The 12,375-nt window shown below is 64.7% G+C and overlaps 1 protein-coding gene across 4 annotated transcripts in view; it reads left to right on the top strand.

The window, feature by feature from the left end:
* Window positions 1-2,274: 2,274 nt before the first annotated feature.
* rmc1 (regulator of MON1-CCZ1) overlaps window positions 2,275-12,375 on the top strand; it is a 134,851-nt gene continuing 124,750 nt past the window's right edge. For all 4 annotated transcript variants that reach the window (XM_048530000.1, XM_048529999.1, XM_048530002.1 and 1 more), the window contains exon 1: window positions 2,275-2,470. In XM_048530000.1, coding sequence (XP_048385957.1) covers window positions 2,306-2,470 — 165 coding nt within the window. In that variant the 5' untranslated portion in view covers window positions 2,275-2,305. The remainder of the gene's footprint in view (window positions 2,471-12,375) is intronic.

Here is a 12,375-nt window from a genome sequence, read left to right as displayed (position 1 = left end):
TACACATGACACTAGGCTGGGGGACAGTGTGTGTTGTGAGGATGATGCTAAGAGGCTGCAGGGTGACTTGGACAGACTAGCTGATTGAGGGAATCCTTGGCAAATACAATACAATGTGGATAAATGTGAGGTTATCTGCTTTTGGTCACAAAAATTGGAAGGCAAATTATTTTCTGAATCGTGGCAATTTACGAAAAGGTGAGGTGCAATAAGACCTGGGTGTCATGGTGGAACGGTCGCTGAATGTTGGCATACAGGTCCAGCAGGTAGTGAGGAAAGCTAATGGTATGCTGGCCTTCATAGTGAGAGGATGAGAGTATCGGAGTAAGGATGTTTTGCTGCAGTTATACAGGGCCTTGGTGAGGCTGCACCTCGAATTGTATACAGTTTTGGTCTCCTAGTCTGAGGGAAGGACATTCTTGCTATTGAGGGAGTCCAGTGAAGGTTCACCAGACTGATTCCCGGGATGGCAGGATTGACATACAGATCGATTGGGATTGTGCTTGCTGAAATTTAGAAAAATGAGGGGGTGATCTCAAAAAACATAAAATCCTGTTGGGACTGGACAGGCTAGATGTGGGAAGAATGTTCATGGTGTTGGGGAAGTCCAGAACTAGGGGTCACAGTCTAAGACTAACGGGTAAGCCATTCAGGATTGAGATGAGGAAGAATTTCTTCACTTAGTTGTGACTTTGTGGCATTCTCTCCCACAGAAAGCTGTTGGGGCCAGTTCATTAGATATATTGAAGGGGGAGCTGCACATGGCCCCTGCAGCTGATGGGATCAAGTGGTATCGGGAGAGGGGTGGAATGCAATACTGAGATTGATCATGGCTGAGCATACGTAGTGAATGGTGGTGAGGCTTGAAGGGCAGGCAGGCCTACACCGGCACTGATTTTGTGTCCATGACCTCTTCCTTTTTTATGCCCATGTCATTAGTACTAAAGTGAGCCAGACTGTTTACTTAATCCTTCCAGACTGCCCTGCAGTTATTCACTGACATTCTGGCCCCAGGGTGGCAACACATCATCCTGGAGTCACATAATCTGTTGCAGAGTGGTTCAGGTCTTGATGCAGTGTCATCCATCTGGAAGTTAGTTTTGGTCTCAACAGACACTACCAGACCTGGTCAGTATTTCAGTTAAAATTTCGAGTGGCTGCAGCATTTTGCATTTATAAATTTACAAGTTTTAAGTGTCAAAGGACAGAGAGCTGACCTTTACTCTCAGGAGTGAAATCAGAATCCAACTGCACAGGGGGAAGCAGACAAGTCAAAATACAGAAGGGAGACAGAGGGTTTGGTGACATGGTGTAATGAAAACAACCCCTCTCAATGTTGGCAAAACTAAAGAATTGATTGTTGACTTCAGAAAGAAAGGAGAACACACTCCCATCTACTTCAATGGAATTGAGGTTGAGAGGGTGGAGAGTGTCAAGTTCCTCAGTGTAACGATAACTGACAATCTGTCCTGGACTTGCCACTGAGATGTGATGGTCAAGAAGGCATAACAATGCCTCTTCTTCCTCAGGTGGCTCAGGAAATTTGGTGTGTCTATAAGGACCTTCACCAACTTCTAGAATGCAAGATTGAAAGGATACTGCTCAGGCACATAATGGCCTGGTATCACAAGTGCGCTGTAAGAAAGGACTGGAAGAAACTACAGAACATGCACAGCCCAGACCATCACGTCCATCCATGTACTCCATTTACACGGCTCGCTGCGGCTGAAAGGCTGCCAAAATCATCAAAGACCCATCCCATTCCCGGTTATGATCTCTTACAACTTCTTCCGTCAGGCAGAAGAAGCTGAACTGTACCACCAGGTTCTCAAGAACAGCTTCTGCCCAGCCATCATCAGACGAATGAATGGCCTCTCTAACTTCAAACAACGCTGATGTTGCTAACGTTGTGCGATGTAACCCGTGTGCCCCCGTCCTAAGGTTATTTCCAAACTATAATCTGCACATCATCCTTTCTGATTGTGATCTGCCTGTACTGCTTGTAAACAAAGTTTTCAACTGTACTTGGGGACCTACAACAATTAATTAATTAAACTGTTGCTATCACCATTCAAGAAATCCCCTGCAGATCTGTTTCCATGAATGAAGTGAACAACCCTGTGTTTTTTCTGCATGATACCTGACCTAGCTGTGCTAAGGAGAAACACCACACCATTGCTGTCACTACCCAGCCTTGGGGAAGGGAGGGCTGGGGACGAAGAGACGGCAACACGCACGCGCGGTTTTCCGGCACGAGAGTTGCGCGTGCGCGGAGGCCCCGGGGCGGCGGTGGCGCGCGTGCGCAATGCGGGGAGAGTCGGATGTAAATGGGCGGCGGGAGGCTGAGCCGGTTGTGAAGATGATGGAGGCCCCAATGGACGATCATTACCTGGAGCTGAGTGACACACCCGTGCAGTTCGAGAAGGTCTCCACCGTCAATAACGTCTTTTTCGATGAAGCTAATAAACAGGTGAGACAGAAGACCAACAACAGCTGTCGGTAGCAGCACCGCCTACAGTGCCCCCGCTCCCTCAGCACTGACCCTCCGACAGCCCCCGCTCCCTCAGCACTGACCCTCCGACAGCGCCCCCGCTCCCTCAGCACTGACCCTCCGACAGTGCCCGCTCCCTCAGCACTGACCCCTCCGACAGTGCCCGCTCCCTCAGCACTGACCCTCCGACAGCGCCCCCGCTCCCTCAGCACTGACCCTCCGACAGTGCCCGCTCCCTCAGCACTGACCCCTCCGACAGTGCCCGCTCCCTCAGCACTGACCCTCCGACAGTGACCCGCTCCCTCAGCACTGACCCTCCGACAGTGCCCGCTCCCTCAGCACTGACCCTCCGACAGAGCCCGCTCCCTCAGCACTGACCCTCCGACAGTGCCCGCTCCCTCAGCACTGACCCTCCGACAGTGCCCGCTCCCTCAGCACTGCCCCTCCGACAGAGCCCGCTCCCTCAGCACTGACCCTCCGACAGTGCCCGCTCCCTCAGCACTGACCCTCCGACAGTGCCCGCTCCCTCAGCACTGACCCTCCGACAGCCCCCGCTCCCTCAGCACTGACCCTCCGAGAGTGCCCACTCCCCTCAGCACTGACCCTCCGACAGTGCCCACTCCCCTCAGCACTGACCCTCCGACAGTGCCCGCTCCCACAGCACTGACCCTCCGACAGTGCCCCCTGCCTCAGCACTGACCCTCCGACAGTGCCCCCTCCCTCAGCACTGACCCTCCGACAGTGCCCCCCCCCTCAGCTCTGACCCTCCGACAGTGCCCGCTCCCTCAGCACTGACCCTCCGACAGTGCCCGCTCCCTCAGCACTGACCCTCCGACAGTGTGGCACTCCCTCAGCACTGACCCTCCGACAGTGCCCGCTCCCTCAGCACTGACCCTCCGACAGTGCCCCCTCCCTCAGCACTGACCCTCCGACAGTGCCCCCCCCCTCAGCTCTGACCCTCCGACAGTGCCCGCTCCCTCAGCACTGACCCTCCGACAGTGCCCGCTCCCTCAGCACTGACCCTCCGACAGTGTGGCACTCCCTCAGCACTGACCCTCCGACAGTGCCCGCTCCCTCAGCACTGACCCCTCCGACAGTGCCCGCTCCCTCAGCACTGACCCTCCGACAGTGCCCACTCCCTCAGCGCTGACCCTCCGACAGTGCCCGCTCCCTCAGCGCTGACCCTCCGACAGTGCCCGCTCCCTCAGCACTAACCCTCCGACAGTGCCCGCTCCCTCAGCACTGACCCCTCCGACAGTGCCCGCTCCCTCAGCACTGACCCTCCGACAGCGCCCGCTCCCTCAGCGCTGACCCTCCGACAGCGCCCGCTCCCTCAGCGCTGACCCTCCGACAGTGTGGCACTCCCTCAGCACTGGCCCCTCCGACAGTGCCCGCTCCCTCAGCACTGACCCTCCGACAGCGCCCGCTCCCTCAGCACTGACCCTCCGACAGTGCCCGCTCCCTCAGCACTGACCCTCCGACAGCGCCCGCTCCCTCAGCACTGACCCTCCGACAGCGCCCGCTCCCTCAGCACTGACCCTCCGACAGCGCCCGCTCCCTCAGCACTGACCCTCCGACAGCGCCCGCTCCCTCAGCACTGACCCTCCGACAGCGCCCGCTCCCTCAGCACTGACCCTCCGACAGCGCCCGCTCCCTCAGCACTGACCCTCCGACAGCGCCCGCTCCCTCAGCACTGACCCTCCGACAGCGCCCGCTCCCTCAGCACTGACCCTCCGACAGCGCCCGCTCCCTCAGCACTGACCCTCCGACAGTGTGGCACTCCCTCAGCACTGACCCTCCGACAGTGTGGCACTCCCTCAGCACTGACCCTCCGACAGTGCCCGCTCCCTCAGCACTGACCCTCCGACAGTGCCCGCTCCCTCAGCACTGACCCACCGACAGTGCAACACTCCCTCAGCACTGACCCTCCGACAGCGCCCGCTCCCTCAGCACTGACCCTCCGACAGCGCCCGCTCCCTCAGCGCTGACCCTCCGACAGCGCCCGCTCCCTCAGCGCTGACCCTCCGACAGTGTGGCACTCCCTCAGCACTGGCCCCTCCGACAGTGCCCGCTCCCTCAGCACTGACCCTCCGACAGTGCCCGCTCCCTCAGCACTGACCCTGCGACAGCGCCCGCTCCCTCAGCACTGACCCTCCGACAGCGCCCGCTCCCTCAGCGCTGACCCTCCGACAGCGCCCGCTCCCTCAGCGCTGACCCTCCGACAGTGTGGCACTCCCTCAGCACTGGCCCCTCCGACAGTGCCCGCTCCCTCAGCACTGACCCTCCGACAGTGCCCGCTCCCTCAGCACTGACCCTGCGACAGCGCCCGCTCCCTCAGCGCTGACCCTCCGACAGCGCCCGCTCCCTCAGCGCTGACCCTCCGACAGTGTGGCACTCCCTCAGCACTGACCCCTCCGACAGTGCCCGCTCCCTCAGCACTGACCCTCCGACAGTGCCCGCTCCCTCAGCACTGACCCTCCGACAGTGCCCGCTCCCTCAGCGCTGACCCTCCGACAGTGTGGCACTCCCTCAGCACTGACCCCTCCGACAGTGCCCGCTCCCTCAGCGCTGACCCTCCGACAGTGCCCGCTCCCTCAGCGCTGACCCTCCGACAGTGCCCGCTCCCTCAGCGCTGACCCTCCGACAGTGCCCGCTCCCACAGCGCTGACCCTCCGACAGTGCCCGCTCCCACAGCACTGACCCTCCGACAGTGCCCGCTCCCACAGCACTGACCCTCCGACAGTGTCCGCTCCCTCAGCACTGACCGTCCGGCAGTGTGGCACTCCCACAGCACTGACCCCTCCGACAGTGCCCGCTCCCACAGCACTGACCCTCCGACAGTGTGGCACTCCCTCAGCGCTGACCCTCCGACAGTGTGGCACTCCCTCAGCGCTGACCCCTCCGACAGTGCCCGCTCCCTCAGCGCTGACGCTCCGACAGTGTGGCACTCCCTCAGCGCTGACCCTCCGACAGTGCCCGCTCCCTCAGCGCTGACCCTCCGACAGTGCCCGCTCCCTCAGCGCTGACCCTCCGACAGTGCCCGCTCCCTCAGCACTGACCCTCCGACAGTGTCCGCTCCCTCAGCACTGACCGTCCGGCAGTGTGGCACTCCCACAGCACTGACCCCTCCGACAGTGCCCGCTCCCACAGCACTGACCCTCCGACAGTGTGGCACTCCCTCAGCGCGAACCCTCCGACAGTGTGGCACTCCCTCAGCGCTGACCCCTCCGACAGTGCCCGCTCCCACAGCACTGACCCTCCGACAGTGCCCGCTCCCTCAGCGCTGACCCTCCGACAGTGTGGCACTCCCTCAGCACTGACCCCTCCGACAGTGCCCGCTCCCTCAGCGCTGACCCTCCGACAGTGCCCGCTCCCTCAGCGCTGACCCTCCGACAGTGTGGCACTCCCTCAGCACTGACCCCTCCGACAGTGCCCGCTCCCTCAGCACTGACCCTCCGACAGTGCCCGCTCCCTCAGCACTGACCCTCCGACAGTGCCCGCTCCCTCAGCGCTGACCCTCCGACAGTGTGGCACTCCCTCAGCACTGACCCCTCCGACAGTGCCCGCTCCCTCAGCACTGACCCTCCGACAGTGCCCGCTCCCTCAGCACTGACCCTCCGACAGTGCCCGCTCCCTCAGCGCTGACCCTCCGACAGTGTGGCACTCCCACAGCACTGACCCCTCCGACAGTGCCCGCTCCCACAGCACTGACCCTCCGACAGTGTGGCACTCCCTCAGCGCTGACCCTCCGACAGTGTGGCACTCCCTCAGCGCTGACCCTCCGACAGTGCCCGCTCCCTCAGCACTGACCCTCCGACAGTGCCCGCTCCCACAGCACTGACCCTCCGACAGTGCCCGCTCCCACAGCACTGACCCTCCGACAGTGTCCGCTCCCTCAGCACTGACCGTCCGGCAGTGTGGCACTCCCTCAGCGCTGACCCCTCCGACAGTGCCCGCTCCCTCAGCGCTGACGCTCCGACAGTGTGGCACTCCCTCAGCGCTGACCCTCCGACAGTGCCCGCTCCCTCAGCGCTGACCCTCCGACAGTGCCCGCTCCCTCAGCACTGACCCTCCGACAGTGTCCGCTCCCTCAGCACTGACCGTCCGGCAGTGTGGCACTCCCACAGCACTGACCCCTCCGACAGTGCCCGCACCCACAGCACTGACCCTCCGACAGTGTGGCACTCCCTCAGCGCTAACCCTCCGACAGTGTGGCACTCCCTCAGCGCTGACCCCTCCGACAGTGCCCGCTCCCACAGCACTGACCCTCCGACAGTGCCCGCTCCCTCAGCGCTGACCCTCCGACAGTGTGGCACTCCCTCAGCACTGACCCCTCCGACAGTGCCCGCTCCCTCAGCACTGACCCTCCGACAGTGCCCGCTCCCTCAGCACTGACCCTCCGACAGTGCCCGCTCCCTCAGCGCTGACCCTCCGACAGTGTGGCACTCCCTCAGCACTGACCCCTCCGACAGTGCCCGCTCCCTCAGCACTGACCCTCCGACAGTGCCCGCTCCCTCAGCACTGACCCTCCGACAGTGCCCGCTCCCTCAGCGCTGACCCTCCGACAGTGTGGCACTCCCACAGCACTGACCCCTCCGACAGTGCCCGCTCCCACAGCACTGACCCTCCGACAGTGTGGCACTCCCTCAGCGCTGACCCTCCGACAGTGTGGCACTCCCTCAGCGCTGACCCCTCCGACAGTGCCCGCTCCCACAGCACTGACCCTCCGACAGTGCCCGCTCCCTCAGCGCTGACCCTCCGACAGTGTGGCACTCCCTCAGCACTGACCCCTCCGACAGTGCCCGCTCCCTCAGCGCTGACCCTCCGACAGTGCCCGCTCCCTCAGCGCTGACCCTCCGACAGTGTGGCACTCCCTCAGCGCTGACCCTCCGACAGTGTGCCCGCTCCCTCAGCGCTGACCCTCCGACAGTGTGGCACTCCCTCAGCACTGACCCCTCCGACAGTGCCCGCTCCCACAGCACTGACCCTCCGACAGTGCCCGCTCCCTCAGCGCTGACCCTCCGACAGTGTGGCACTCCCTCAGCACTGACCCCTCCGACAGTGCCCGCTCCCTCAGCACTGACCCTCCGACAGTGCCCGCTCCCTCAGCGCTGACCCTCCGACAGTGTGGCACTCCCTCAGCACTGACCCCTCCGACAGCGCCCGCTCCCTCAGCGCTGACCCTCCGACAGTGTGGCACTCCCTCAGCACTGGCCCCTCCGACAGCGCCCGCTCCCTCAGCACTGACCCTCCGACAGCGCCCGCTCCCTCAGCACTGACCCTCCGACAGCGCCCGCTCCCTCAGCACTGACCCTCCGACAGCGCCCGCTCCCTCAGCACTGACCCTCCGACAGCGCCCGCTCCCTCAGCACTGACCCTCCGACAGCGCCCGCTCCCTCAGCGCTGACCCTCCGACAGCGCCCGCTCCCTCAGCGCTGACCCTCCGACAGTGTGGCACTCCCTCAGCACTGGCCCCTCCGACAGTGCCCGCTCCCTCAGCACTGACCCTCCGACAGCGCCCGCTCCCTCAGCGCTGACCCTGCGACAGCGCCCGCTCCCTCAGCGCTGACCCTCCGACAGCGCCCGCTCCCTCAGCGCTGACCCTCCGACAGTGCCCGCTCCCTCAGCACTGACCCTCCGACAGTGCCCGCTCCCTCAGCACTGACCCTCCGACAGTGCCCGCTCCCTCAGCGCTGACCATCCGACAGTGTGGCACTCCCTCAGCGCTGACCCCTCCGACAGTGCCCGCTCCCTCAGCACTGACCCTCCGACAGTGCCCGCTCCCTCAGCACTGACCCTCCGACAGTGCCCGCTCCCTCAGCGCTGACCCTCCGACAGTGCCCGCTCCCTCAGCGCTGACCCTCCGACAGTGCCCGCTCCCACAGCGCTGACCCTCCGACAGTGCCCGCTCCCACAGCACTGACCCTCCGACAGTGTCCGCTCCCTCAGCACTGACCGTCCGGCAGTGTGGCACTCCCACAGCACTGACCCCTCCGACAGTGCCCGCTCCCACAGCACTGACCCTCCGACAGTGTGGCACTCCCTCAGCGCTGACCCTCCGACAGTGTGGCACTCCCTCAGCGCTGACCCCTCCGACAGTGCCCGCTCCCTCAGCGCTGACGCTCCGACAGTGTGGCACTCCCTCAGCGCTGACCCTCCGACAGTGTGGCACTCCCTCAGCGCTGACCCCTCCGACAGTGCCCGCTCCCACAGCACTGACCCTCCGACAGTGCCCGCTCCCTCAGCGCTGACCCTCCGACAGTGTGGCACTCCCTCAGCACTGACCCCTCCGACAGTGCCCGCTCCCTCAGCGCTGACCCTCCGACAGTGCCCGCTCCCTCAGCGCTGACCCTCCGACAGTGTGGCACTCCCTCAGCACTGACCCCTCCGACAGTGCCCGCTCCCTCAGCACTGACCCTCCGACAGTGCCCGCTCCCTCAGCACTGACCCTCCGACAGTGCCCGCTCCCTCAGCACTGACCCCTCCGACAGTGTGGCACTCCCTCAGCACTGACCCCTCCGACAGTGCCGGCTCCCTCAGCACTGACCCTCCGACAGTGCCCGCTCCCTCAGCACTGACCCTCCGACAGTGCCCGCTCCCTCAGCACTGACCCTCCGACAGTGCTCGCTCCCTCAGCGCTGACCCTCCGACAGTGTGGCACTCCCACAGCACTGACCCCTCCGACAGTGCCCGCTCCCACAGCACTGACCCTCCGACAGTGTGGCACTCCCTCAGCGCTGACCCTCCGACAGTGTGGCACTCCCTCAGCGCTGACCCCTCCGACAGTGCCCGCTCCCACAGCACTGACCCTCCGACAGTGCCCGCTCCCTCAGCGCTGACCCTCCGACAGTGTGGCACTCCCTCAGCACTGACCCCTCCGACAGTGCCCGCTCCCTCAGCGCTGACCCTCCGACAGTGCCCGCTCCCTCAGCGCTGACCCTCCGACAGTGTGGCACTCCATCAGCACTGACCCCTCCGACAGTGCCCGCTCCCTCAGCACTGACCCTCCGACAGTGCCCGCTCCCTCAGCACTGACCCTCCGACAGTGCCCGCTCCCTCAGCGCTGACCCTCCGACAGTGTGGCACTCCCTCAGCACTGACCCCTCCGACAATGCCCGCTCCCTCAGCACTGACCCTCCGACAGTGCCCGCTCCCTCAGCGCTGACCCTCCGACAGTGTGGCACTCCCTCAGCACTGACCCCTCCGACAATGCCCGCTCCCTCAGCACTGACCCTCCGACAGTGCCCGCTCCCTCAGCGCTGACCCTCCGACAGTGTGGCACTCCCTCAGCACTGACCCCTCCGACAGTGCCCGCTCCCTCAGCGCTGACCCTCCGACAGTGCCCGCTCCCTCAGCGCTGACCCTCCGACAGTGCCCGCTCCCACAGCGCTGACCCTCCGACAGTGTCCGCTCCCTCAGCACTGACCGTCCGGCAGTGTGGCACTCCCACAGCACTGACCCCTCCGACAGTGCCCGCTCCCACAGCACTGACCCTCCGACAGTGTGGCACTCCCTCAGCGCTGACCCTCCGACAGTGTGCCCGCTCCCTCAGCGCTGACCCTCCGACAGTGTGGCACTCCCTCAGCACTGACCCCTCCGACAGTGCCCGCTCCCACAGCACTGACCCTCCGACAGTGCCCGCTCCCTCAGCGCTGACCCTCCGACAGTGTGGCACTCCCTCAGCACTGACCCCTCCGACAGTGCCCGCTCCCTCAGCGCTGACCCTCCGACAGTGCCCGCTCCCTCAGCGCTGACCCTCCGACAGCGCCCGCTCCCTCAGCGCTGACCCTCCGACAGTGTGGCACTCCCTCAGCACTGGCCCCTCCGACAGTGCCCGCTCCCTCAGCACTGACCCTCCGACAGTGCCCGCTCCCTCAGCACTGACCCTCCGACAGTGCCCGCTCCCTCAGCGCTGACCCTGCGACAGCGCCCGCTCCCTCAGCGCTGACCCTCCGACAGCGCCCGCTCCCTCAGCGCTGACCCTCCGACAGTGTGGCACTCCCTCAGCACTGACCCCTCCGACAGTGCCCGCTCCCTCAGCACTGACCCTCCGACAGTGCCCGCTCCCTCAGCACTGACCCTCCGACAGTGCCCGCTCCCTCAGCGCTGACCCTCCGACAGTGTGGCACTCCCTCAGCACTGACCCCTCCGACAGTGCCCGCTCCCTCAGCGCTGACCCTCCGACAGTGCCCGCTCCCTCAGCACTGACCCTCCGACAGTGCCCGCTCCCTCAGCACTGACCCTCCGACAGTGCCCGCTCCCACAGCACTGACCCTCCGACAGTGCCCGCTCCCACAGCACTGACCCTCCGACAGTGTCCGCTCCCTCAGCACTGACCGTCCGGCAGTGTGGCACTCCCACAGCACTGACCCCTCCGACAGTGCCCGCTCCCTCAGCGCTGACCCTCCGACAGTGTGGCACTCCCTCAGCGCTGACCCTCCGACAGTGTGGCACTCCCTCAGCGCTGACCCCTCCGACAGTGCCCGCTCCCTCAGCGCTGACCCTCCGACAGTGTGGCACTCCCTCAGCGCTGACCCTCCGACAGTGCCCGCTCCCTCAGCGCTGACCCTCCGACAGTGCCCGCTCCCTCAGCGCTGACCCTCCGACAGTGCCCGCTCCCTCAGCACTGACCGTCCGGCAGTGTGGCACTCCCACAGCACTGACCCCTCCGACAGTGCCCGCTCCCACAGCACTGACCCTCCGACAGTGTGGCACTCCCTCAGCGCTGACCCTCCGACAGTGTGGCACTCCCTCAGCGCTGACCCCTCCGACAGTGCCCGCTCCCACAGCACTGACCCTCCGACAGTGCCCGCTCCCTCAGCGCTGACCCTCCGACAGTGTGGCACTCCCTCAGCACTGACCACTCCGACAGTGCCCGCTCCCTCAGCGCTGACCCTCCGACAGTGCCCGCTCCCTCAGCGCTGACCCTCCGACAGTGTGGCACTCCCTCAGCGCTGACCCCTCCGACAGTGCCCGCTCCCTCAGCGCTGACCCTCCGACAGTGTGGCACTCCCTCAGCGCTGACCCTCCGACAGTGCCCGCTCCCTCAGCGCTGACCCTCCGACAGTGCCCGCTCCCTCAGCGCTGACCCTCCGACAGTGCCCGCTCCCTCAGCGCTGACCCTCCGACAGTGTCCGCTCCCTCAGCACTGACCGTCCGGCAGTGTGGCACTCCCACAGCACTGACCCCTCCGACAGTGCCCGCTCCCACAGCGCTGACCCTCCGACAGTGTGGCACTCCCTCAGCGCTGACCCTCCGACAGTGTGGCACTCCCTCAGCGCTGACCCCTCCGACAGTGCCCGCTCCCACAGCACTGACCCTCCGACAGTGCCCGCTCCCTCAGCGCTGACCCTCCGACAGTGTGGCACTCCCTCAGCACTGACCCCTCCGACAGTGCCCGCTCCCTCAGCGCTGACCCTCCGACAGCGCCCGCTCCCTCAGCACTGACCCTCCGACAGTGCCCGCTCCCTCAGGCACTGACCCTCCGACAGTGCGACTCTCCCTCAGCACGGACCCTCCGACAGTGCCCGCTCCCTCAGCACTGACCCTCCGACAGCGCCCGCTCCCTCAGCACTGACCCTCCGACAGTGCCCACTCCCTCAGCACTGACCCTCCGACAGCGCCCGCTCCCTCAGCACTGACCCTCCGACAGTGCCCACTCCCTCAGTACTGACCCTCCGACAGTGCCCACTCCCTCAGTACTGACCCTCCGACAGTGCCCGCTCCCTCAGCACTGACCCTCCGACAGTGCCCGCTCCCTCAGCACTGACCCTCCGACAGTGCCCGCTCCCTCAGCACTGACCCTCCGACAGTGCCCACTCCCTTCAGCACTGACCCTCCGACAGCGTCCGCTCCCCTCAGCACTGACCCTCCGACAGCGCCCG

This window comes from Stegostoma tigrinum, chromosome 5, assembly GCF_030684315.1.
Source record: "Stegostoma tigrinum isolate sSteTig4 chromosome 5, sSteTig4.hap1, whole genome shotgun sequence".
Taxonomy (NCBI): domain Eukaryota; kingdom Metazoa; phylum Chordata; class Chondrichthyes; order Orectolobiformes; family Stegostomatidae; genus Stegostoma; species Stegostoma tigrinum.
The sequence above is the reverse complement of the archived record's forward strand: the minus strand, read 5'-3'. Positions and strand labels throughout refer to the sequence as shown.